We start from the raw sequence: 27,428 nt of genomic DNA, 5'->3' as shown, positions 1-27,428 counted from the left end.
CTCCTTAGATCTCAGCAAGGATGCCAGGTCATGGGTAGAAAGAAATGATCTAAGTGCTTTTTTTGATCGATCAAAAGAATTTTGATCGATCAAAAAAAATTAACGATTAATCAAGGAATTAATCTTTAATTTCCAGAGCCCTAAAAATAACCAATAGAACAAACTCCTTGTAAACATATTAATAATAAGGAATGAGACGGTCTACAGATTATGAACTCAGATAGATAGAAAAAAATAGTGTGTCATGTAAAAATGGAAGTAAAAATATGTCTGGGACCTTACAGGAAATCTCACTTATATTTATTTATAGAAGAACAACATGCAGGACACTGACCGAAGCCCCTCTTACTGCCTTATCTAATCGGTTGAATATTCCACCAATTCCATCCCTCCGCTATGTGACATCACCAGTCTCTGGGCAGATTTCTCACATCTTCTGATTGCCCCCACAGATCTTTATTACACCACCAGTCCATACCCATATCCCAGCATGGAGGGGCTCAGTGAAGGTGGTGATGAAACTGCGTAGGTATCGGATCGGGTCACACAGGTCATAAAAGGAGATCCTTCCGGCATCGTAATCCAGATATATCCTGACTCTGGTACTGATGAGATTACCAAGCAAGCGGATCCCTTTACCGTCATGTACCACCAAATACTGGTTGTTATCTTTTTTGACCAAAGTCCAGGACTTGTTATTCCATCCAATAAGTGAGGGCTCTCCTCTCCTCTCCATACTGGGGTAACACATTCCGACTATCCATTGATCTGACACTCCGACATCCACATCCCAGTAATGTTTTCCTGAGGAGAAACTCTGACTGCTCAACACCTGAACATAACCAAAAAATCTCTCTGGTGTTTTGGGGTGCTTCTGGTTTACGTCTGACCAGGATGCAGTTTTCCTGTCATCCGATATATGTAGATTATTTTGAGCTGTGTTTACATCCAGTAATATGTCTTCAGATTCCTTTATATAGAAATGTACGTTAAACCGCGTTATTATTTCCGACAGTGCACGTAATCCACGTGATATCCCAGCCACATCCAGGCCTCTTGCATCATGGAGGAGCTCCTCATGTCTCTCTCTGTCCTCATTATCTCCATCCTCAGTATCACACAAGTCACCTGTGTCTGATTCCTGTAAGACAGTCAGTGGATCCGTCACGTTACACAGCTCCTCAATGTGACGCAACTTCCTGGACAGCTCCTCCTTCTTTATTTCCAGATCTTGGATCATTTCTGACATGCAGATGGAGACCCCCTGTGCCCACCTGGAAATCTCATCTTGGAATTTCTCCTCCAGGTCATCCAGATGTTTCCTGAGATCTTTAAACATGGCGGCGACTTTCTTGTTGTCACCAGCTGCTTTTTCTTCTACTTTCCTCCGGTGTTCCTGCAGACTCTGGACTCTTCCCTCCGTCTCCTCTTTTTTTGTCAGAAGTTTCTGCAGAACATTCCTCAGTGTCTCCTTTTTCTTTTCAGAAGCCTCAACTAGTGACTCCACCTGGTGTCCTCGATGTTCTCCAGCCAAACTGCAGGACACACAGATACAGGTCTCATCCTCAGTGCAGTAATACTCCAGGATCTTCTTATGGACGGAGCATTTCCTGCTCTCCATGGACAAGGTGGGGTCAGTTAAGATGTGTTCTGGGGACTTTTTGTGGACTCTCAGGTGTTTATCACACAGAGAAACCTCACAGAGCAGACAGGATCTAACAGCAGGTACAGGAAAGTCCACACAGTGAGTACAGAAGACCCCGGACTCCTCTTGATGTGGCTGAGCAGACAGGAAATTCTCCACTATGTTACGTAGTGTTATGTTCCTCTGCAGTGCAGGACGACTCCTGAACCTTTTTCGGCATACAGGACAGAAGTAATCTCCAGCCTCTCCTTGTGTATCCAGCACACGACCAATACAGACCCGGCAGAAGTTGTGTCCACATCTCAGCATTACAGGATCTGTATAAATATTCAGGCAGACGGAACATTCCAACTCAGCTCTCAGGTCTGCAGACGCCATAGCTGAAACCAGGAAGAGAGACACGGGGGAAGGAATGCAGTTGGGAGGGGTGACTTCCTCCAACACAGGAGGAGGCTGGGACTGATCGGTGACATTTGACCCGGAAGAGAACAAAGCACAGAGGAGGAGATGTATTCCTCACAATAGTGATGAAGATAATCACATCTCCCTACTTTAGAGGACAGAGAAAGACGGAACAATTGTTCTTTACTACAAAATGATCTGCAGGTCACTGAGCTGGACTATCTTAGCACCTTCACAAGCACGGCTCCTAACACCCAAAAACCAAACAATAGTTCATACTCACAGGTTGAACATAGACAACAGAAGTTATGGTTGCCATCTCATCCCTTTACACCAGAACACATAGTGATTACACGGGTTCTGTGGCTGATTAAGGTGGTAATTAAACTCACTCGGTGCCTTATCTGCATTTAATTAGCCTCAGTAAATCTGGTCATCTCCTGTAGTCTCATTCGCAGTCTTGTCATCTCCTGTAGTTGCATTTGCAGTCTGGTCATCTCCTGTAGTGGCATTCGCAGTCTCTGGTCATCTCCTGTAGTCGCATTCGCAGTCGTCATCTCCTGTAGTCGCATTCGCAGTCTGATCATCTCCTGTAGTCGCAATCGCACTCTGGTCATCTCCTGTAGTCGCAATCGCAGTCTGGCCATCTCCTGTAGTCTTATTCGCAGTCTGGTCATCTCCTGTAGTCGCAATCGCAGTCTGGTCATCTCCTGTAGTCGCATTTGCAGTCTCTGGTCATCTCCTGTAGTGGCATTTGAACTCTGGTCATCTCCTGTAGTCGCAATCACAGTCTGGTCATCTCCTGTAGTCGCATTTGCAGTCTGGTCATCTCCTGTAGTCGCAATCGCAGTCTGGTCATCTCCTGTAGTCGCATTTGCAGTCTGGTCATCTCCTGTAGTCACAATCGCAGTCTGGTCATCTCCTGTAGTCACATTTGCAGTCTGGTCATCTCTTGTAGTCCCATTCGCAGTCTGGTCATCTCCTGTAGTCCCATTTGCAGTCTGGTCATCTCCTGTAGTGGCATTCGCAGTCTGGTCATCTCCTGTAGTCCCATTCGCAGTCTGGTCATCTCCTGTATTCCCATTCGCAGTCTCCGGTCATCTCCTGTAGTCGTATTCGCAGTCTGGTCATCTCCTGTAGTGGCATTCGCAGTCTGGTCATCTCCTGTAGTCCCATTCGCAGTCTCTGATCATCTCCTGTAGTCTCATTCGCAGTCTGGTCATCTCCTTTAGTCCCATTCGCAGTCTGGTCATCTCCTGTAGTCGCATTCGCAGTCTCTGGTCATCTCCTGTAGTCCCATTCGCAGTCTCTGGTCATCTCCTGTAGTCCCAATCGCAGTCTCTGGTCATCTCCTGTAGGCGCATTCGCAGTCTGGTCATCTCCTGTAGTCCCATTCGCAGTCTGTTCATCTCCTGTAGTGGCTTTTGCAGTCTGGTCATCTCCTGTAGTGGCATTCACAGTCTGGTCATCTCCTGTAGTGGCATTCGCAGTCTGGTCATCTCCTGTAGTCCCATGCGCAGTCTGGTCATCTCCTGTAGTGGCATTCGCAGTCTGGTCATCTCCTGTAGCCCCATTCGCAGTCTCTGGTCATCTCCTGTAGTCCCATTCGCAGTCTGGTCATCTCCTGTAGTCCCATTCGCAGTCTGGTCATCTCCTTTAGTCCCATTCGCAGTCTGGTAATCTCCTGTAGTGGCATTCGTAGTCTGGTCATGTCCTGTAGTGACATTTGCAGTCTGGTCATCTCCTGTAGTGGCATTCTCAGTCTGGTCATCTCCTGTAGTGGCATTCACAGTCTGGTCATCTCCTGTAGTACCATTCGCAGTCTGTTCATCTCCTGTAGTGGCTTTCGCAGTCTGGTCATCTCCTGTAGTGGCATTCGCAGTCTGGTCATCTCCTGTAGTCCCATTCGCAGTCTCTGGTCATCTCCTGTAGTCCCATTCGCAGTCTGGTCATCTCCTTTAGTCCCATTCGCAGTCTGTTTATTTCCTGTAGTGGCATTTGCAGTCTGGTCATCTCCTGTAGTGGCATTCGCAGTCTGGTCATCTCCTGTAGTGGCATTCGCAGTCTGGTCATCTCCTGTAGTCTCATTCGCAGTCTCTGGTCATCTCCTGTAGTCTCATTCGCAGTCTCTGGTCATCTCCTGTAGTGGCATTCGCAGTCTGGTCATCTCCTGTAGTCATATTCGCAGTCTGGTCATCTCCTGTAGTGGCATTCGCAGTCTGGTTATCTCTTGTAGTGGCATTCGCAGTCTGGTCATCAACCTGTAGTCCCATTCGCAGTCTCTGGTCATCTCCTGTAGTCCCATTCGCAGTCTCTGGTCATCTCCTGTAGTCCCATTCGCAGTCTGGTCATCTCCTGTAGTCCCATTCGCAGTCTGGTCATCTCCTTAGTCCCATTCGCAGTCTCTGGCCATCTCCTGTAGTCGTATTCGCAGTCTGGTCATCTCCTGTAGTCCCATTCGCAGTCTCTGGTCATCTCCTGTAGTCTCATTCGCAGTCTGGTCATCTCCTTTAGTCCCATTCCCAGTCTGGTCATCTCCTGTAGTCGCATTCGCAGTCTCTGGTCATCTCCTGTAGTCGCATTCACAGTCTCTGGTCATCTCCTGTAGTCGCATTCGCAGTCTGGTCATCTCCTGTAGTGCTATTCGCAGTCTGTTCATCTCCTGTAGTGGCTTTCGCCGTCTGGTCAACTCCTGTAGTGGCATTCGCAGTCCGGTCATCTCCTGTAGTCCCATTCGCAGTCTGGTCATCTCCTTTAGTCCCATTCGCAGTCTGGTCATCTCCTGTAGTGGCATTCGCAGTCTGGTCATCTCCTGTAGTCCCATTCGCAGTCTCTGGTCATCTCCTGTAGTCTCATTCGCAGTCTGGTCATCTCCTTTAGTCCCATTCCCAGTCTGGTCATCTCCTGTAGTCGCATTCGCAGTCTCTGGTCATCTCCTGTAGTCGCATTCACAGTCTCTGGTCATCTCCTGTAGTCGCATTCGCAGTCTGGTCATCTCCTGTAGTGCTATTCGCAGTCTGTTCATCTCCTGTAGTGGCTTTCGCCGTCTGGTCAACTCCTGTAGTGGCATTCGCAGTCCGGTCATCTCCTGTAGTCCCATTCGCAGTCTGGTCATCTCCTTTAGTCCCATTCGCAGTCTGGTCATCTCCTGTAGTGGTTTTCGTAGTCTGGTCATCTCCTGTAGTGGCATTTGCAGTCTGGTCATCTCCTGTAGTGGCATTCGCAGTCTGGTCATCTCCTGTAGTGGCATTCGCAGTCTGGTCATCTCCTGTAGTCGCATTTGCAGTCTGGTCACCTCCTGTAGTCCCATTCGCAGTCTGGTCATCTCCTGTAGTGGCATTCACAGTCTGGTCATCTCCTGTAGTCCCATTCGCAGTCTGGTCATTTCCTGTAGTGGCATTCGCAGTCTGGTCATCTCCTGTAGTCCCATTCGCAGTCTCTGGTCATCTCCTGTAGTCCCATTCGCAGTCTGATCATCTCCTTTAGTCCCATTCGCAGTCTGTTCATCTCCTGTAGTGGCATTTGCAGTCCGGTCATCTCCTGTAGTGGCATTCGCAGTCTGGTCATCTCCTGTAGGGGCATTCGCAGTCTGGTCATCTCCTGTAGTGGCATTCGCAGTCTGGTCATCTCCTGTAGTCTCATTCGCAGTCTCTGGTCATCTCCTGTAGTGGCATTCGCAGTCTGGTCATCTCCTGTAGTCGTATTCGCAGTCTGGTCATCTCCTGTAGTGGCATTCGCAGTCTGGTCATCTCCTGTAGTCCCATTCGCAGTCTGGTCATTTCCTTTAGTCCCATTCGCAGTCTGGTCATCTCCTGTAGTGGTATTCGTAGTCTGGTCATCTCCTGTAGTGGCATTTGCAGTCTGGTCATCTCCTGTAGTGGCATTCCCAGTCTGGTCATCTCCTGTAGTGGCATTCGCAGTCTGGTCATCTCCTGTAGTGGCATTCGCAGTCTGGTCATCTCCTGTAGTCCGATTCGCAGTCTCTGGTCATCTCCTGTAGTCGCATTCGCAGTCTGGTCACCTCCTGTAGTCCCATTCGCAGTCTGTTCATCTCCTGTAGTGGCATTCGCAGTCTGGTCATCTCCTGTAGTGGCATTCACAGTCTGGTCATCTCCTGTAGTCCCATTCGCAGTCTGGTCATCTCCTGTAGTGGCATTCGCAGTCTGGTCATCTCCTGTAGTCCCATTCGCAGTCTGGTCATCTCCTGTAGTGGCATTCGCAGTCTGGTCATCTCCTGTAGTCCCAATCGCAGTCTCTGGTCATCTCCTGTAGTCGCATTCGCAGTCTGGTCATCTCCTGTAGTCCCAATCGCAGTCTGTTCATCTCCTGTAGTGGCATTTGCAGTCTGGTCATCTCCTGTAGTCCCAATCGCAGTCTCTGGTCATCTCCTGTAGTGGCATTCGCAGTCTGGTCATCTCCTGTAGTCCCAATCGCAGTCTGTTCATCTCCTGTAGTGGCATTCGCAGTCTGGTCATCTCCTGTAGTGGCATTCGCAGTCTGGTCATCTCCTGTAGTGCCATTCGCAGTCTGTTCATCTCCTGTAGTGGCATGTGCAGTCTGTTCATCTCCTGTAGTGGCATTCGCAGTCTGGTCATCTCCTGTAGTGGCATTTGCAGTCTGGTCATCTCCTGTAGTGGCATTCGCAGTGTGGTCATCTCCTGTAATGACATTCGCAGTCTGGTCATCTCCTGTAGTGCCATTCGCAGTCTCTGGTCATCTCCTGTAGTTGCATTCGCAGTCTGGTCATCTCCTGTAGTGCCATTCGCAGTCTGGTCATCTCCTGTAGTCCCATTCGCAGTCTCTGGTCATCTCCTGTAGTTGCATTCGCAGTCTGGTCATCTCCTGTAGTCGCATCTACAGCCCATTTAAAAGTAGTACCTGCTGTTGCACAAATCACTTTATTGCACTTTTATTTCTGATATTTATGGCTATGCATATTTATTTAATACATATCCAGCACTATATTGGATTGGCTGCTTCTGATTGGCACACGCACAATCAAATAGTGCTCAATAAGGATTAAATAAATAGATATCATAAGTTTAATAAAGTGATTTGTGCAACAAGCTCATTAAACATTCTACATTCAGTGAAAGTTTGTGTAGTGCAAACTTTGCAGTATATGAATTTCATTGAATGTAGAATGTTTAATGAGCAGGGCGGACTGACCCATCGGGCACTTTATGTAGTGCCAATCCATTATTTGTTAATTGAAAGATTAAAGAGCTGGACTTGTAGTTTTGTTAGCTGTTTTTTTGTTTGTTTGTTTTGACAGGGGCGCAGTTTCAGTGCTTGCCATAGGCTCCGTTTTCACTAGATACGCCTCTGTGTGTGCTAGATAGGGATGAGCTTCGAATTCGAGTTGAACTCATGTTCGACTCAAACATTGCCTGTTCGCCCGTTTGGCGAACGGTGAACAATTTGGGGTGTTCGCAGCAAATTCGAAAAGCCGCAGAACACCCTATACAAGTCTATGGGAGAAATCTAAAGTGCTAATTTTAAAGGCTAATATGCAAGTTACTGTCCTAAAAAGTGTTTGGGGATCTGGGTCCTGCCCCAGGGGACATGGAACAATGCAAAAAAAAAGTTTTAAAAACGTCCATTTTTTCGGGAGCAGTGATTTTAATAATGATTAAAGTGAAACAATAAAAGTGTAATATTCCTTTAAATTTTGAACCTGGGGGGTGTCTATAGTATGCCTGTGAAGGGGCGCATGTTTCCCGTGCTTAGAACTGTCCCTGCACAAAGTGTCATTTCTGCAGGAAAAAAAGTCATTTAAAATCACTTGCGACTATAATGAATTGTCGGCTCCCCGTAATACAGTCATTGATAAAAAAAAAAAAAATGCATGGGGTTTCCCCAAATTCAATTACCAGGCCCTTCAGGTCTGGTATGGATATTAAGGGGAACCCCGCATCAAATTTAAAAAAAAATGACGTGGGGTTCCCCCTAAATATCCATACCAGAACCCTCTACACAGTTTAAGGTTTTCTTCTAATTTTAGTGACTGGCCGCATGTTTTATTAAATTCCCTTACACGGAAAAGTTTTATCTCTATTGTGGGGTCACCAGTACGGTATTTGTGCATTGAAATCATATACCCTCTCAAGCGTCTCTTCTCCAGAGAGAATAAGTTCAGTGCTCTTAACCTTTCCACATAACTAAGGTCCTCCAGTCCCTTTATTAGTTTTGTTGCCCTTCTCTGGACTCTCTCCATTTCCAGTACATCCTTCCTGAGGACTGGTGCCCAGAACTGGACAGCATACTCCAGGTGCGTCCGGACCAGAGTCTTGTAGAGCGGGAGAATTATCGCTTTATCTCTGGAGTTGATCCCCTTTTTAATGCCAATATTCTGTTTGCTTTGCTTACAGCAGCTTGGCATTGCATGCCATTGCCGAGCCTGTCGTCTACTAGGACCTCCAGGTCTTTTTCCATCCTAGATTCCCCCAGAGGTTCTTCCCTCTAGTGAGTAGATTGCATTCATATTTTTGCCACCCAAATGCTTATTTTACATTTTTCCACATTAAACCTCATTTGCCATGTAGTTGGCCACCCCATTAATTTGTTCAGATCTTACTGCAAGGGTTCCACATCCTGCGGAGAAGTTATTGCCCTGCTTAGCTTAGTATCTTCTGCAAATACAGAGATTGAACTGTTTACCCCATCCTCCAGGTAGTTTATGAATAAATTAAATAGGATTGGTCCGTTGGACAGAACCCGGCGACCCGGGGACCTTTACTTCAATCTACTCTTATTATCTCCCACTCTGCCCACCTTTATCTTGTAGGTAGGTTGCCTACTGTTAGATTAGCCAGTTTGCTGCCCTGGCCAGAAGGTGGTTAATTGTTTTTTGGGTCTAACCCACTGGTCTTGTGGCTTAAAAAATGGACAGGGGTCTGGATTCCAAGAGCCGTAGGTCCTAGTCGCCAGTCGTAGAGAAGAGGCCTGTATCTGGGAGTGCCAGAAGCCTTTAAAATGTAGGGGGACTGCTGGGAGCTGCAGTCTGCCCTGAAATCACCAGTCCTGGAGAACCCCCACCAAGGACTTCCTTGTTATGGGCTTCACCTATGCAGGTATGCCGGGGCAGGCACAGCTATAGTTAGGGTTTGACTCTATGCCTGTTCATTTGTTGCACTGAAGTTTTACAGTAAAGCATTGAAAGTTTGCCATGCCTGGTCTGAAGTTATTCACAGGGTTGTATGAAAGTAACTGGCACTACACATGATCTGCACATTGAGGTATGAAGAGTCAGCATGGTACAAAGCAGGTGGTTACCAGGGGTAACATAAGTTTAGCAACCAGTATAAAGCAGCCTGTCGTGAAGCATGTACCTTTGAAAGTGGGATGTCCTCTTGCAGCAAGGGGTTTGCTGTCAGCACTCTCTCCTCGAGCAATCTCTCTCTCATAGCAACTGGAGCAGATCAGGACTGCAGAGGCACTAAGTCTAGCCATTAGGTTTAGAAAATGAATAGTTAATTAAAAGCACGCATGGACTCCATGCTAGGTGCACAGCGGGGCCACATTCTGTTACTGGGGGTAAGGCAACAGAGATACGCTGGACAGATGGAGTGGACATGGAGAGGCTCAGGTCGTCCCTCCTAATTGTAACCAGGTACAGTGAAGGTGTATATTGACAGGGGAACTGAAAATTCAATGTGCAAGGCGAGTGACCCCATCCAAGGTGCCTATTGTAGCCCAGAGGAATCCACCCCAGGGTAGGCCTTTTATGTTACCTACACTTGGCGCTCATCAAGGAGGGGACCATAGACAAAGTTCCCCCTTACCTGCCCCACAAGGTAATCCCTGAAAATGTATCTCATTAGGGAAAAAAATTAAGGGGCTAATGTGACCATGCAGCCAGGAGATCTGTTTGAAAAAGATCTTGGTCAGTTTAGGAGAAGTTGGTGGCCCATTCAGTTAGGTAAAGTGAGCCATTTTTGAGAACGAATGGACAATGTCCCAAATGGCTGAAAATCAAAGTATGGGTCAAACCACACTTAGGAATTTTGTTTATTACATGTATTTTTATAAAGCACCAACAATTTAAGCAGCATTTCTCATAATTTTTGTTCTGCCAGACCTTGGCAAAAGGTAGCTGTGAGGGCTTTATTGGTCCAGGACAGTTCCACGGCTAATCTGTAAAACCTGATGGAGTCAGAGCATTGAACTTGCTTGGCAGTAGACTCACGCGGGCTAAACAAAGACTTTCCTGGAAAGAGGTGGGAATGTTGCAGTACTGTTAGCCCCATACGGTCGGACATTTTGACAACCAAATCCGTTGGATTTTGTCCGACGGATTTTGTCCGAAACTGAATTCCGATCAGACAAAGTTGTCAGAAAATCCGATCGTACTTAACATGATGACGTTATTTCATTACAACGGGACTACGTTCAGGCTAGTAGCCAATAGCTTTGGTCTAGGAATTTGATCTGAGCATGCGTTGCACTTTGTCCGATCGGAATTCTCTACACATGATTGGACAAAGTCCGCTCGGATCATGTTGTCGTAAAATTTTATAGCCAAGCTGATATTCCGACCGAAACAGTCCGATGGAGCCCACACACAGTCGGATTATCCGACAACGCGGTCCTATCGGACATTGTCCATCGGAATGTCCGACCGTGTGTACAAGGCCTTAGTGGCAGGATCTAATTTCTCAGCAGGGACACAACGTAAGCCACCTTAGGACAATCAATCAGTTGGAAAATGCTGTAGTTCAAAATGGCTGTTCCACTAGTTTATAAAGTCATGACAGGCTTTAGAGCCTCCAGAGAAATAGGAAGGTGGTGGCAGATGAAGTCAAGACACTGGGGCTGCTGATAAGGCACTGGGTACTGGGCTCAGGCCCCATCAGTTCAAAAGAGGAGTCTGGGTACCTGCTAAGCAGGAGGGCCAGCTGTGCTGACACCAATCCTCTTCTGTCTCCCCCTGCATTGCTGTCAGCTTCTCCTCCTCTTTCTCCCTCCACTGCAGGGGGATTGGTTCTAGCACATGCAGCACCTTCTAGGGTGCTAGAATAGGCTTTTGTTAGTGTAGGAAAATTGTTTAGGCTTGGCTGGCAGCCAAGCCTATGTGTTTTTTTTCTGGGTCAGGGTGAGTGACTCAGGGAGGACTGGGTGACTCACAGGCAGCACTTCCGCGACCTCCCCCTACCAGTGTTGCCAACCGTCAGTATTTTTACTGGCAGCCAGTAAATGCCAGTAAAAGTAAAAGTTTGCCAGTAAAAAATATGGCTCTGACACTTGGCTTGGTCCAGAGTTGGCTGAGACCATCCCAGTGCCTGCTACAGTGTGATCGGGCGGCTCTGGCGGAGGCGGTGCCTGAGCGTGTCGTGCGATGCCATGGTGCAATGGAGCCAAGCAGAGCGACCAGAGCTTCGTGTGCGGGTCTGCGATATGGGAGCAAGGCAGGCTGGGACCGGGACCACCAGTGCTGTATAGACTGGAGTGGACTGGAGGGAGCGCTTGGCTTAGAGAGAGATTGTCACTGTGACTCAGGAGGGGATGTGTTGTGTCGGTGAGGTCTCATCATCATCTGTGCTGCTGCACACTGCTCTCAGTGTCACTGTGAGAGTCAATTTTATGTGTGTGTGTTCTAATTTCTTGCCCTCCTGAGTCCTGTCCCTGAGCTACTTACTTACTGTTTCGAAAATAAAATAAGAAGTATGTTTTTTTTGCCTTATCTACTTTAAATCATATTGCTAATTGCATATTGTATTTGTTTGCAGCCTAAATACTCTCATTTGCACGTAAAACTGTAATTTTGTAACTTTTGGAAATGTCAGTAAAAACTTGGCTGTGCCAGTAAATTTTGGGTGTTGTGTCAGTAAATTTCAATCTGGTAGGTTGGCAACACTGCCCCCGACTTCTGAAACTTGCTGCAAACTTCCAGAAGAATGGGAGTGGAGGTGAGGGGGAGCTGTCTAGAGTATTCTGAGGGCCCTGACCAATACCCAACAGCAGGCCCCCTCAAAAACTCAGGGTCAGCACAGCTGGGGGGGGGGGGGGGGCAGTGGCAATCGGGTGGAAGCTGAAGATGGAATGTTAGAGGTTGTCAGAGACCCTTGAAGGTAGCCCCTTAGTCTGGGGGGTGGGGGGTGACCTCGGGCCTGGGAGCTCGGGTGCAGAAGGGACCTCCTTCACAACACACAGAAGTGTCCTGACCAGCGGCACGGGGGCAGGACAGCAGGTGGAGAACACTGCCGGGAAAATCTACAGGGAGGAAGACAGCCAGGTGGGCTGATGAGTGTTACAGTCAGGGAGGACTGAGAGGCAGCCTGAGAGGACTGTGGAAAGCACACAGGGATGGATGTAGAGTCAGTCTGGGAGGATAGTGGAAGTTTAGCCAAGAGGGCTGGAGAAAGGGGCAGCTGCAGCCAGGTGGGCTGGCAGTGCCTAAAGTGGTGGTGCTGGGACCAGTAGCCACAGAAAGACAGCTGGGCACTGGGACTTTGCTACACATACAATGGGCCCACGGTCCCTGCCTGTAAAGGGCATCTACTACCAATCTAACAATGCCAGCTGGTCCTGGGAGTTGTAGTGCTTCAAGCAAGTGTTGTGCTGCAGGAAGCCGAGGAGTGTAAATAGTCTGTACAGAAAAAGATGTCCCCGAACGTTCTATTAAAGGCAAGTGGGCATCCCATATTACAGTTCTCTCTATCCAAGTTAAACCCCCTAATAAAAATACAAAACAAAAGCACTGAACCGTTTCTTGCCTCAAGTGTGCTGTGAAAATTTGGTGTGCCTGGCTGCGCAGGGTGGGGAATCCTTTACTACTTGTGGCTCCTTAGGGGGTGCCCCACACACATACGGCCCTTCCATCTGCTGTCTGGGCCCCCCTGTGTGCCCCTTTCCTCTTTCGCTGGCAACTGCTGCCGGAACACAAGGGGATGTTTCGGGATGGAGAGCGGGGGGGAGGCCTCGCTGCTAAAGGCCGTACCACCTGCAACAGGCACACCGAAAGGCTGTTTATAGGGCCTTGACCCCAGATGATGTCTCTTTAGATGAAACGCGTCGGGACGAGCCTTGCTGATGTCATTGCTTTACCCACAAACCTCAATTTTAAGAGCTTGATCCACTTTCTAAATGATTTTGTCTGACAAGTTGGCTGCTTCTGAGGACTGCTTCTCGGTGACATCTCTTGACCAGTTGGATTGTCTTACAACTTGATCTGGAGTCTAGGATCTGGGATCTGGAGTCTAGATGTGGAGGTCCCATACTTTGGTGGTTGCACTATAAGCTTTGTTGACTCACTGAGCATATGCTCATTTGAGTCTTCTCACTCCGGTAAACCTCCTCACTAACCGGTGGTGGTTCTATTGTCTAGTCACACAATTTGTTTAATTACCGTCTATTCAAAGACTGTTGTGTTTGTATTTCAAAACAACCTTTATATGATGGCACATGGACTTTAGTTTTGGGTGTGAATTTCCCATCTCTTTTTCATTATCATTAGTCTTTGCGGTCATTGCACAGTGTACATTAGTTTGTATATACAGTAGAACCTCGGATTACGAGCATAATCCGTTCCAGGAGTATGCTCGTAATCCAGTGTATTCGCATATCAAAGCGAGTTTTCCCATTGAAGTCAATGGAAACGAAAATAATTTGTTCCGCATTGACTTCAATGGGATGCAATACCGCATGCGGCCAAAGGCGGGGGTGGCGCCGGAGAACCTCGGAAATGGCCAAAAAGGCCCGAGCACATTTCAGCTGACCTCGGCAAACCCTCGGAAAGACTCCGTTCACGAGCCTTTCCGAGGTTTGCCGAGGTCAGCCGAAATGTGCTCGGGCCTTTCCGTGCATTTGCGAGCGCTCACGATCGGCGCTGTTCGGCTCCGGCCGCCCCCACCTCAGGCCAAAAGCGGTACTGCACACTGCTTTTGGCCTGGATCCTGCTTGTTTTGCAAGACAACACTCGCAAACCGAGTTAGGATTTTTAGAAATACAGTTCTGGTTTTGCGAAAATGCTCGTTAACCGCGTTATGCGCAAACCGAAGTTCCACTGTACATGAATTTTAAATTTTATTTTTTTTTAAGCGCTGTACAAAAAATTTTACTTGTTACCTTGGGTAACCACTTGTGTCTTCACGCTGTATTAACTCGAGAACTGCCGTCTTCATACCCCAAGTACTTTAGTGACCTGCTACTTGCATTGCACCCCTTTAGTAACTTTAGACCAAGGCGGCATCAAGGTTTCGAAACTTTACTTAGAAAAAAGTGCAAAGGTATTGCAAAGTCCAACATTCTGAGACATAAATCTTTCCTACATAACTAAGGCCCCTTTCACACGTGTGATATCAGATCAGGTCTACCTGTCAGTTTTTCAGGCGTACCTGATCGGACACTCCATTCAACTCTATGGAGCCGCAGATGTCAGTGGCGATATGTCCACTGACATCCGCTGCTATATGATCCTCTACGCCAAAACCAGACGGATGGAGGTCCTATTTTCCAACGCGTATGCCGGATCGGATGAAAACGGACAAGCAGTATGTTTTCATCCGCCCTCCCCATAGAAGTGAGGGAGACTCTGTCCATCTCCGCTCTGCTCAGTAAGCGGAGACGGACCTGTCACCCGCCTGCTCAGCGAGGATCAGCGGAGCGATCCCCCGCTGAGCAAGCGGATCCCACAGAACGGAGGCGCCCATGTCAAAGATGCCTAACTCTTAACTCAGGCTATGTGCTGATGTGAATGTACAATATATATGCAAAGCACTGCATACATTGACAGTGCTATATAATCTGTAATAAATAAATAATGTGCTGCCCCAGCATACCTGCATACCCCCAGCAGTCCATCAAAGGCATTCTCCAGCAGTTGGTGTGTTCAGGGCAAACTCCAAGTTCTGCTGACTTTACATCCAGGTAGTAGTGACATCCAGTGGCGTTGCTAGGTGGGTGCGGGGGGTGTGGGCCGCACGCGGGGGACACCCGCCAGAGGGGTGACACCCGTGCAGTGGTGTTGCTAGGTGGGCGCGGGGGGGTGCGGGCCGCACCTGGGTGACACCCGCCAGAGGGGTGACACCCGTGGAGGGCAAATCATATTAGGCCACATGCCCTCAACATTGGGGAAGGTACATTGCCAGGGTAGACTTCCACCCCCCTGCCCCTCCGCCAAAAAAAACCTTGCCAAGTGGATTAGGAAATGGGCCTCTTCCCCACAACTCTGGCCTGGTGCTTGTTATGGTCTGTGGGTGGGGGACTTATGTCAGCACTATTGTGAAGAAATAAATATACACTATATTACCAAAAGTATTGGGACGTCTGGCTTTACACACGTATGAACTTTAATGGCATCCCAATACTTTTGGTAATATAGTGTATGTGTATACATTTCATACACCATTTAAAATATGTGGACACTATACAATGAAGATCCCACTAAGAATATTAACATAAAAATTTGATGTACAACCTCCATGGTCCATAATATGATAAGAGGGAACTATGCATTTATGACAATATTTTAATAATTACTGCACCACCTCTGCATATATCTAAGGTACACACGACCGGACTTTTCGAGGGACTAGGTCCGACGGACTTTCGGCGGAGTTCTGACGGACTTTCCAAATAAACGGACTTGGCCACACACAATCACACCAAAGTCCGACGGATTCGAACGTGATGACGTACGACCGGACTAGAATAAGGAAGTTCATAGCCAGTAGCCAATAGCTGCCCTCACGTCGGTTTTTGTCCATCAGACTAGCATACACACGAGCGGATTTCTCGGTAGGAACTGAGTCCGGCGGAGTTCCCGGCGGAAAAATTTGAAACATGTTCCATTTCTAAAGTCTGTCGGATTTTTGCAAATCAAAAGTCCGCTGCAGCCCACACACGATCGAATGGTCCACCGGAATCGCTCCATCCGACCTTTGATGTCGAAAAGTCCGGTCGTGTGTACGTGGCATAAGAGTGTGTGATTATATAATAGTAATCTTGTGATGTAGTATGTATTTAATCTGATTAGAAACACCCTATATGTAGAAATAGTTTAAATATACAAATCATTGTGTTTAGATATATATACTAAAACCATATATATATATCCATATCGTTTTTTTTTTTTTTCTTTACTTAGATGTATAATTAATCATAACATGCATATAGGAAAAACATCTATTCCTAATCAATAAAATTATGTTTAAAATATTTCTGCATTAGAAATGTATACTCATCTTATGGCGTTACCAGATCTCCTAAACATTACACATATATATTATATATATATATATATATATATATATATATATATATATATATATATATATATATATATATTATTTATTTATTTATATATATATATATATATATATATATATATATATATATATATATATATATATTGCCTTTGACAAAGTTGACCACCTGCTCCTCCTCAGCAAATTACACTCCCTTGGCCTCCGCGATTCTGCTTTATCCTGGTTCTCCTCCTACCTATCTCAGCGTACTTTCAGTGTCATCTCCTCCGCTCCCCTTCCTCTTTCTGTTGGGGTACCCCAAGATTCTGTCCTTAGGCCCCTCCTGTTCTCGCTCTATACCTCTTCCCTTGGCCAGTTGATAACCTCCCATGGTTTCCAATACCACCTCTATGCCGACGACACCCAGATCTATCTCTCCACTCCTCAACTGACCCCCTCAATCTCCTCACAGATCTCAAACTTACTGAAGGACATCTCGGTATGGATGTCACACCACTTCCTCAAACTCAATCTTTCTAAAACTGAGCTTGTTATATTTCCTCCTTCACGGTCCAATCCCCCCTCCCCCCCGTGACTTCACCATTAATATCAACAGCACAACCATTGGTCCCGCCACACATGCCAGGGTCCTGGGTGTAATCCTTGACTCTGACCTCTCCTTCAGCCCCCATATCCAATCACTGGCTAAATCCTGCCGCCTTCACCTCTGCAACACCTCCAGAATTCGACCCTTCCTGACTAATGACATCACAAAGCAACTCGTTCACTCCTTGATTATTTCCCGCCTTGACTACTGCAACTCTCTCCTTAATGGCCTACCCTTAAGCAGGCCATCCCCCCTTCAGTCTATTATGAATGCTGCTGCTAGACTAATACAACTCACTCCATGACTGCTGCTCCTCTCTGCCAATCCCTTCACTGGCTTCCCCTCCCCCACCGTATAAAATTCAAAATGCTAACCACAACATACAAGGCCATCCACAACATCGCCCCCAATCCACATCACCAACCTCATCTGCAGATATCGCCCAAATCGTCCCCTCTGCTCCTCCCAGGACCTTCTGCTTTCTATCTCCCTTGTTACCTCCTCTCATGCTCGCCTTCAAGACTTCTCCAGAGCTTCTCCCATCCTCTGGAACTCCCTGCCCCAGTCTGTCCGATCAGCCCCTACCCTGTCCACCTTTAGGAGTTCCCTGAAAACTCATTTATTCAGGGAAGCCTATCCCACACCCACCTAACAACTGTCCCTGAGCCGCCCCCATCAAATAATTCTCTGCAGCTATTACCTTTTGTACCACCACCCCCTCCCTTTAGAATGTAAGCTCTACGAGCCGGGCTCTCCTGTACCTTTTGTATTGTACTGTAATTGCGTTGTCCCCCCTATACATTGTAAAGCGCTGCATAAACTGTTGGCGCTATATAAATCGTGTATAATAATAATAATATATTAGAAATATCACATGGCTACACTTGTATTATGAGAAAATGCACAGTCCTACAACAAATTATTTAGAACAAATATTTCTTGTCCTAGAGTGACACCAGGTGGCTAAGAGAGGCAATGCCTAAACAAATAATGAAATTAAGATTTAGCCACAAGAACCAATAAGAAATTCCACCTTCTGGGCTAGGCTTAAAGGGGTTGTAAAGGTTTGCTTTTTATTTTCTAAATAGGTTCCTTTGAGCTAGTGCATTGTTGGTTCACTTATCTTTTCCTTCGATTTCCCTTCTAAATGTTTTTATTCTTTGTTTTCTTTGTCTGAATTTCTCACTTCCTGTTCCTCCTCAGTAAGCTGTTCAGTAAGCTGTTCTGGATGACTAACCACCACTCGGATGATGGTGTGAAGTTTACTGAGGAGAAACAGGAAGTGAGAAATTCAGACAAAGAAAAAAAAACATTTAGAAGGGAAATCGAAGGAAAGGGTAAGTGAACCAACAATGCACTAGCTTAAAGGAACCTATGTATAAAATAAAAAATGAACCTTTACAACCCCTTTAATAAAATATTTATCAGCTTATTGACCAGAACAGTATATAGGACCAGGAGGGGAAGCCATTGGGACACACACTTTAGACGCTTTACAATACATCACTCTCCACAACACGCTTTTACACCTCATACGCTCATCATCATGCCTCATCATCTAAACACCTCCGGGACGCCAAGACGCAGTTCCACCTTGACGAGACGCCATTTTGGAAAGTCAACCACTTGCTTCTTCTGCAGAGAGGTAACTGTTGGCTTCATGAATCGCAGACTATTGTCTGGTAGGTAATTATATATATATATATGCATGGTTATTGTGTCCATGGGAAGAAATTATTCCTTTCATTCCATTCATATCGCATAGCAAAACCCATTAGCAAGTGTTGCATAACAGTTTGTATTTTATGTAAGATTTTGTTTATGTCCATCCATATTCTAACTATTTATTGTGAATACATGTCTAGTGAATAAATATTCCATATTTAGTCTATGTTCATATCTTTTGATCTGTGTTTTTAAAAAATACATTTGATTGATGAAAACTACTCAATATAATTATCGTTCAGGCTATTCCTGCTGTCAAATGCACAATTATAGAAGTGATCCGATATAATTCTATTGGTGATCCATTCTATGGGGAAACATTATATTAGTGACATATTCCAGTACTGTTAATCACACATTAATACAGTATATTGATCCCATTATATTAGTGATGAATCCCATTTTTTCTTTCACTAGTATATCTTTCTAAAGATCCCTTTCTCATATATATATTTCCTTTGAGATTTTTATATCGATTTTCATTTCTTTCTATCTATTTGTAGATCTATTATTCATTTTTATTTCTTCTTACGATAAAATAATCAATAGAACAAACTCAATGTAAATGTATTAATAATAAGGAATAAGACCATCTACAAATGTTCATGTAAGCCCCTGTACACACGGTCGGACATTCTGCCAACCAAATCCGTCGGATTTTGTCCGTCGGATTTTGCCTGTAGGATCTTGTCCGAAACTGTTGCATACACACGGTCAGACTAAGTTGTCGAAAAATCCGATCATTCAGAACGTGATGACGTAATTTCGTTACGATGGGACTACATTCAGGCTAGTAGCCAATAGCTTTGATGTAGGAATTTGATCTGAGCATGCGTGGCACTTGGTCCGATCAAAATTCTCTACACATGATCGGAGTATGTCCGATGGAACCAGTTGGTCGGAAAATATTTCCACGGATATTCCAACGGAATCAGTCCGATGCATACCACACACAGTCGGATTATCCGACAACACGGTCCGATAGGACACATTCCGACGGATTCTCCAACCGTGTGTACAAGGGCTTAGATAGATAGACAGATAGTGAGATAGAAAAGTTGTGTCTGGGGCCGTAAATGAAATCTCACTCATATTTATTTATAGTAGAAGAACATGCAGGACACTGATCAAAGCCCCCAAGACCCCCCCATCCCACTGTCTTATCGAATTAGTTGAAAATTCCACCAATCGAAGCCTCCTCTATGCGACATCACCAGTCTCTGGCCAGATTTCTTAGATCTTCTGATTACCCCCACAAATCTTTATTATACCATCTTTCCATACCCATATCCCAGCATGGAGGGGCTCAGTGAAGGTGGTGGTGAAGGTGTGGAGATGTCGGATCGGGTCACACAGAACATAAAAGGAGATCCGCCTGGCCTCATAGTCCAGATATATCCTGACTCTGTTACTGGAGATATTGGGGGGTAAGCGGGTCCCTTTACCGTCATGTACCGCCAAATATTGTTTATCTTTTTTGACCAAACCCCAGGACTTGTTATTCCAGCCAATAAGTGACGGCCCTGCTCTCCTGTCTATACTGGGGTAACACATTCCAACTACCCATTGATCTGATCCCCCGACATCCACATCCCAGTAATGTCTCCCTGAGGAGAAACTCTGACTGCTCAACACCTGAGGATGACCAAAAAATCTCTCTGGTGTTTTTGGGTGATTTTGGTTTCTATCTGACCAGGATACAGTTTTCCTGTCATCTGATATAAGTAGATTTTTTTGAACTGTGTTTACATCCAGTAATATGTCTGTAGCTCCCTGTATATAGAAGTTTACATTTACCCGTGTGATTATATCAGACAATGTGCGTATTTCGCGTGATATCCCATCTATATCCAGGCCTCTTGCATCATGGAGGAGCTTCTCATGTCTCTCTCTGTCCTCATTATCTCCATCCTCAGTATCACACAAGTCACCTGTGTCTGATTCCTGTAGGACAGTCAGTGGATCCGTCACGTTACACAGCTTCTCAATGTGACGCAACTTCCTGGACAGCTCCTCCTTCTTTATTTCCAGATCCCGGATCATTTCTGACATGCAGATGGAGACCCCCTGTGCCCACCTGGAAATCTCATCTTGGAATTTCTCCTCCAGGTCATCCAGATGTTTCCTGAGATGTTTAAACTGGACAGTGACTTTCTTGGTGTCACCAGCTGCTTTTTCTTCTACTTTCCTCCTGTGTTCCTGCAGACTCTGGACTCTTTCTTCCATCTCCTCTTTCTTTGTCAGAAGTTTCTGCAGAACATTCCTCAGTGTCTCCTTCTTGATCTCAGAAGCCTCATCCAGTGACTCCACCTGGTGTCCTCGATGTTCTCCGGCCAAACTGCAGGTCACACAGATACAAGTCTCATCCTCAGTGCAGTAATACTCCAGGATCTTCTTATGGACAGAGCATTTCCTGCTCTCCATGGACAAGGTGGGGTCACATAAGACGTGTTCTGGGGACTTTTTGTGGACTTTCAGGTGTTTATCACACAGAGAAACCTCACAGAGCAGACAGGATCTAACAGCAGGTACAGGAGAGTCCACACAGTGAGTACAGAAGACCCCGGACTCCTCCTGATGTGGCTGAGCAGACAGGAAATTCCCCACTATGTTACGTAGTGTTATGTTCCTCTGCAGTGCAGGACGACTCCTGAACCTTTTTCGGCACACAGGACAGAAGTAATCTCCAGCCACACGCTGTGTATCCAGCACACGTTTGATACAAACCCGGCAAAAGTCATGTCCGCATCTCAGCATTACAGGATCTGTATAAATGTTTAGGCAGACAGAACATTCCAACTCAGCTCTCAGGTCTGCAGACGCCATCGCTGAAACCAGGAAGAGAGACACGGGGGAAGGAATGCAGTTGGGAGGGGTGACTTCCTCCTACACAGGAGGAGGCTGGGACTGATCGGTGACATTTGACCCGGAAGAGAACAAAGCACAGAGGGGGAGATGTATTCCTCACAGTAGTGAAGATAATCACATCTCCCTACTTTAGAAGACATGAAAAGACGGAACGATTGTGTTTTTCTACGAAACGATCTGCGGGTGACCACTGTCTCAGCACATTTACAAGCTTTAAAGTCTACGAGCCGCGCTTGTAAATGTGCTGAGACCGTGGCCACACAAACCCCAAACAATAGTTCCTACTTAGAGGCTGAACAGTACATACGGAAGTTTATTATAACAAATTGCTGTAGCACCCTCCTAGATGGGTGCTAGGATGAGTGTATTATAGTTACCTAACAGGGAGGCAGCTAGATGTAAATTTACAGGTGCAGCTCAAAAAATTTGAAGATCATCAAAAACTTCATTAATTTCAGTAATTCAATTCAAAAAGTGAAACTCGTATTTTATATAGATGTGTTACACACAGAGGGATATATTTCAAGCATTTCTTTCTTTTAAAGTGGAAGTAAACCCATCGATTAATGCCGCGTACACACAACCAGACTTAAGTCCGACAGACTTTCGACGGAGTTCTGACGGAGTTCTGACGGACTTTCCGAATGAACGGACTTGGCCACACACAATCACACCAAAGTCCGACAGATTCTAACGTGATGACGTACGACCGGACTAGACTAAGGAAGTTCATAGCCAGTAGCCAATAGCTGCCCTCGCATCGGTTTTTGTCCGTCGGACTAGCACACACACGAGCGGATTTCTCGGTAGGAACTGGGTCCGACGGAGTTCTGGCAGAAAAATTTGAAACATGTTCTATTTCTAAAGTCTGTCAGACTTTTGCAAATCAAAAGTCCGCTGCAGCCCACACACGATCGAATAGTCTGCCGGAATCATTCCGTCAGACTTTTGATGTTGAAAAGTCTGGTCGTGTGTACGCGGCATTAAACAGTTTAAAAAAACGGCATGCCGAGAATGCTAACTGCACATTGGCTGTGCTCTCACCCAAACTGTCAAACCACCCAATGGCTGGTGTCATAACGGATCACATGTGCAGCACCGTGGCAGCTGAAGATTAAACAGAGGCAAAGATGGCAGCTTCCGTGGATGAAAACGATAGGGGAGTTTACTTCCACTTTAATTTTGATGATTATGGCTTACAGCTAGTGAAAACTCAAAATTCAGTATCTCGGAAAATTAGAATATTACATATCACCAATAAAAAAAAAGAATTTTTAATACAGAAATGTTGGCTCAGTGAAAAGTCTGTCTATGTACAGCATAGTAAGCACTTAATACTTGGTCGGGGCTCCTTTTGCATGAATTACTGCATCAATGTGGCATAGCATGGAGGTGATCAGCCTGTGGCAATGCGGAGGTATTATGGAAGTCCAGGTTGCTTTGATAGCGGCCTTCAGCTCCTCTGCTTTGTTGGGTCTGGTGTCTCTCATCTTCCTCTTGACAATATCCCACAGGTTCTCTATGGGGTTTAGGTCAGGCGAGTTTTCTGGCCAGTCAAGCACAGTGATACCATGATCATTAAACCAGGTATTGGTACTTTTGGCAGTGTGGGGTGCCAAGTCCTGCTGGAAAATCAAATCAGCATCTCCATAAAGCTGGTCAGCAGAGGGAAGCGTGAAGAGCTCTAGATTGTTGTGCTGACTTTGGACTTGATCAAACACAGTGGACAAACACCAGCAGATGACATGGCTCCACAAATCATCACTATGGTAAATTTTGAATTTAATTTGGTAATCAAGGTCCCAGAGTCTGGAGGAAGAGTAGGGAGGGGCACAGAATCTAAGTTGCATGAGGTCCAGTGTCAAGTTTCCCCAGTCAGCAAAGATTTGGGGAGCCATGTCATCTGCTGGTGTATTGTCAAGAGGAAGATGAGAGACACCAGACCCAACAATGCAGATGAGCTGAAGGCCACTATTAAAGCAATCTGGGCTTCCATAACACCTCAGCAGTGCCACAGGCTGATCGCTTCCATGCCACACGCATTAAAGAGGAAGTAAACCCATCAGGGTTTACTTCCTCTTTGTCTCCCTGCAAAGGTAAAGCATAATGGGCTACTATGCATCGCATAGTAGCCCAATATGTGTCACTTACCTGACACAGGAGCCAGCGATGTCGCCTGTAGCACAAAGCATCCATCTTCTTCCGAGTATCGCTGCTCTGGCCACTCACAGCGCCGGAGAAGCGATGACGTCACTCCCGCGCATGAGCAGTGCACCTGTCTACGGTGCATGCGCCGTAGACATTGGTGCCTGTCTTTTTGCAAATATCTCCTAAACCGTGGAGACTGGAAGAGGAGGACATGGGATGGGGTTGGGACTGGAGGAGGAGGAGGACATGGGATGGAGGGGATGGGACTGGAGGAGGAAGACATGGGATGGAGGAGATGAGACTGGAGGAGGACATGGGATGGAGGAGATGTGACTGGAGGAGGAAGACATGGGATGGAGGAGATGGGACTGGAGGAGGACATGGGGTGGAGGAGATGGGACTGAAGGAGGAGGAGATGGGATGAAGGAGGAAGAGGACATGGGACGAAGGAAATGGGATTGGAGGAGGAGGACATGGGATGGAGGATATGAGTCTGCAGGAGGAGGAATGGGATGGAGGAGGAGGAGGGCATGGGATGGGGGAGATGGGATTGGAGGAGGAGGACATTGGAAGGAGGATATGAGACTGCAGGTGGAGGAATGGGATGGAGGAGGAGGGCATGGAATGGGGGAGATGGGATTGGAGGAGAAGGACATGGGATGGAGGAGGAAGAGGACATGGGATGGAGGAAATGGGATTGGAGGAGGAGGACATGGGATGGAGGATATGAGACTGCTGGAGGAGGGATGGGATGGAGGAGGAGGAGGGCATGGAATGGTGGAGATGGGATTGGAGGAGGAGGACATGGGATGGAGGATATGAGACTGCAGGAGGAGGAATGGGATGGAGGAGGAGGAGGGCATGGAATGGGGGAGATGGGATTGGAGGAGGAGGACATGGGATGGGGGAGATGGGACTGGAAGAGAAGGATGTGGGATAGAGGAGGAGGACATGGGATGGAGGATATGAGACTGCAGGAGGAGGAATGGGATGGAGGAGGAGGAGGGCATGGAATGGTGGAGATGGGATTGGTGGAGGAGGACATGGGATGGGGGAGATGGGACTGGAAGAGAAGGATGTGGGATAGAGGAGGAGGAGGAGGACATGGGGCGACCAGTGGGGGGCCCTGGGGAATATTGATGTTGGTTCAGGGGGGAGGGGGGCAGGCCTAAAGCTGTGTACAAGGCCCCAAAATTTCTGATGGCTACCCTGCTGACAGCTCGGGTGTCGGAAGCCCAGAAGACCCGGCAACCCCATCCAGTACCACAGACTGTACGAACTTGTCTGAGGATCCTACCTTGGGCCCAGGAGAGGGGGGGATGTCACTACCTGAAAATTAACCCTTGCCAATTGTCTCTGCTGAAAATCAAGAGAATCGTTGCCGTTTGAGGTTCAACCGTGGACAACTTCCTGCAAGATTTTCTGACTATGATTACTGTTGTTGTTGGTGTTCTTTCCATGTTGCGATGCCGAGGACAGCATCTGCCAAAGAAGGGGAAGTGTAGGCAGGTACAGTCTGCTTTGTCCACTGTAGGTGGCGCTCGACTGGAGCAGTATCACAGCCTGGGGAGGAGGTCAGTAGAAACCTGGCTTCTCTATGGGTAACTGATCCCTGGAGGCAGAGTTCCAGTTGGCTATGCTGCATCCAGATGACCTCTGGCAGCCATCTTGGTTCAGCAGAGTTTTTGTAAGTCCCTATTGGCGCACATTTCCGAAGTGGTTAGTATAGGGGAAAAGCACTCATCTGTCAGAGAAAAGGTTAGGGGGAGGGAAAGGTTCCAGACGAGTAGGGACAAGCTAGGGATTCACAATCCTTAAGGAAGTCTCCCCTTTGGGACTGGACCAGGCCTCATTCCACCCTCTGAAGACAGATGTTGTCGGTGCATCTCTGTGAGTGTTACCCTAAGTGGCACTGCCCTGCCCTTCAGCAGATGCACAGCAGTGCCATTTATTTTTAATGGCACCCCCTTGCATACTTAGATGCGTGCACCACACTGCATGGTGCTGCAGCCCCCTGTGGTTCGGTACGGCATATTTTTAGAAAAAGATTTAGGGGCTTCTTTTCCATGTTGCTCACATGTAGGACAGCCTGTTGATATGAATGGGCTACCTTACATGTGATGCGTGTGTAGCACTACCCCCACAGGAGCTACTTAAAGATTTGTACCCGGGTCTCCCACTGATTAATCCACAGCCAGTTATGCGGTATTTTCACACAGCCAGGTGTACACACTCTTCCGCTCGTTGACCAGTCTAGGAGATGTGTTTTTTATGGTTTATTTGGAAAACTTGGATAGGAGAAGGGAATCAGTAGGATAATCCCAATTAACTACTCACAAGTGAGGACAGCTCTCTTTGTAGTACTGTGTAGCAGATTATCTGCAGGACCATACAGCGCCTGTATGGAATAAACAAGTCCCTTTGTAGAAGAAGGAACTCAATGGACTTTGTCTCTTCAAGACACTAGCCAGTGTCTCCTTTGGCTCGCACACCCATTATGATGACTTCCAGGACCAAGAGGGGGATTTCAGAAGCACACACAGTCTCAGGGATCCCTTTAGGGGGTCAGTACTCACAAAATGTCCAGGGACAGCTGGTAGCCTCCTTCCAACTTCCGACACTCCAGACCAGTTATACAAGACCCGATCCGTGGGCATCTTCCCTCAGTCAGCTTGCAAAGCAACCATGGGTTGTAGCTTCAAGGTTTGAGACCCGAAGGTCGACCACCTGAGGCCGCATGGCAGCCTGTGCTGGGGAGAGTCAGCAGCCTCCTCCCCACATGGACCACTCTTCTGAGCAAGACTGGACCATGATGAGCCCATGTGCTCTTCAGATTTAAATACAGGTACCCAGCATTTCTTGGAGCAAGTCCCCTTCTAATTGGCCAGGGCTTGACATTTGTATTGTCTGACACTTCCACCCCCCCACCTTTTGCCACATACCCCCATCCATCACCCCCCTTTCCTCCAAACCCCCTCACCCCATTAAACTAGACCAGACTACGTTTTGGAGTAAAGGGCCAAAGGCCTTGATTTATTAACCAAAATATAAATATAAAATATAAACTTTTAATAAATAACTTTTAATAATAATAACTTGTAAACTTTTTCTTTAACACTGGAACATGGGTCATTAGCATATCCAAGACCCTACTGGTCACTGCACCATATATTTTACCTCTTGACCTCCAGACGGCATCCCCTGTCTCGGAGGCTAAACCCAAACCAATGCAGTGACCTACCCCCTTTCTCCTCCGGTTACCCCCTTGTAACCAGGAAGTACATCAACAACCATCCCCATCCCCATGGATGGGTACAACCTAATTACCACCTGCACCACTTACCCTTCTAAACTGACCCTCAAACAACCAGCACACCCTGCCAACACCCCCTCACAACCAAATCCTACCAACCACAGGGGAGGGTGGGTGGGAATCTCTTCCTCCTCCGCTCTCCAAGTGGCCTGGCTTCCGCTCGGCTTCCCGGCCAAACTTTGTAGCTCCGCCCCCTGGCTCCGCCTACCCGGCCTCTTAAAGCGGCCCACATTTCAGCTATTAAAGCGGCGACAGTGCATCCAAACGAACTGTCATGCCGTCCCTGCGCTTAGCAGCCTTTGGCTGCTGCTCCGTGGCCTCTCTGTATATACATCCATTTGAGATTTGGGCTCAGGCATGTTCGAAATCCCACACATGCCCGATCCCACCAGGAAGCCGACACTGCACACGACTAATCACAGGCAGTGAGACATTTCCCGATCTCTGCAGCTGCGAACCGAGAAATGTCTCACTGCCTGTGATTAGCGGTGTGCAGTGGCGGCTTCCTGGCGGGATCGGGCATGTGGGATTTCG

The 27,428-nt window shown here is 47.0% G+C and overlaps 1 protein-coding gene across 1 annotated transcript; it reads right to left on the bottom strand.

Annotated features, from left to right (window-relative positions):
• Positions 1 to 278: 278 nt before the first annotated feature.
• LOC143962450 (uncharacterized) lies at positions 279 to 21,442 on the bottom strand. Its single transcript, XM_077471722.1, has 3 exons — positions 19,801 to 21,442; positions 12,987 to 12,989; positions 279 to 2,160 (listed from the first exon to the last, which is right to left on the bottom strand). Exons 1-3 carry the CDS (start codon positions 21,389 to 21,391, stop codon positions 428 to 430), a joined length of 3,327 nt encoding a protein of 1,108 aa, XP_077327848.1. The 5' UTR covers positions 21,392 to 21,442; the 3' UTR covers positions 279 to 427.
• Between the last annotated feature and the right edge of the window lie 5,986 nt (positions 21,443 to 27,428).

This window comes from Lithobates pipiens, unplaced genomic scaffold, assembly GCF_037356315.1.
Source record: "Lithobates pipiens isolate NorthernLeopardFrog02 unplaced genomic scaffold, aLitPip1_a1.2 Scaffold_8, whole genome shotgun sequence".
Taxonomy (NCBI): Eukaryota; Metazoa; Chordata; class Amphibia; order Anura; family Ranidae; genus Lithobates; species Lithobates pipiens.
Note: the sequence above shows the minus strand (reverse complement) of the source record. Positions and strands in the feature narration are given on the sequence as shown.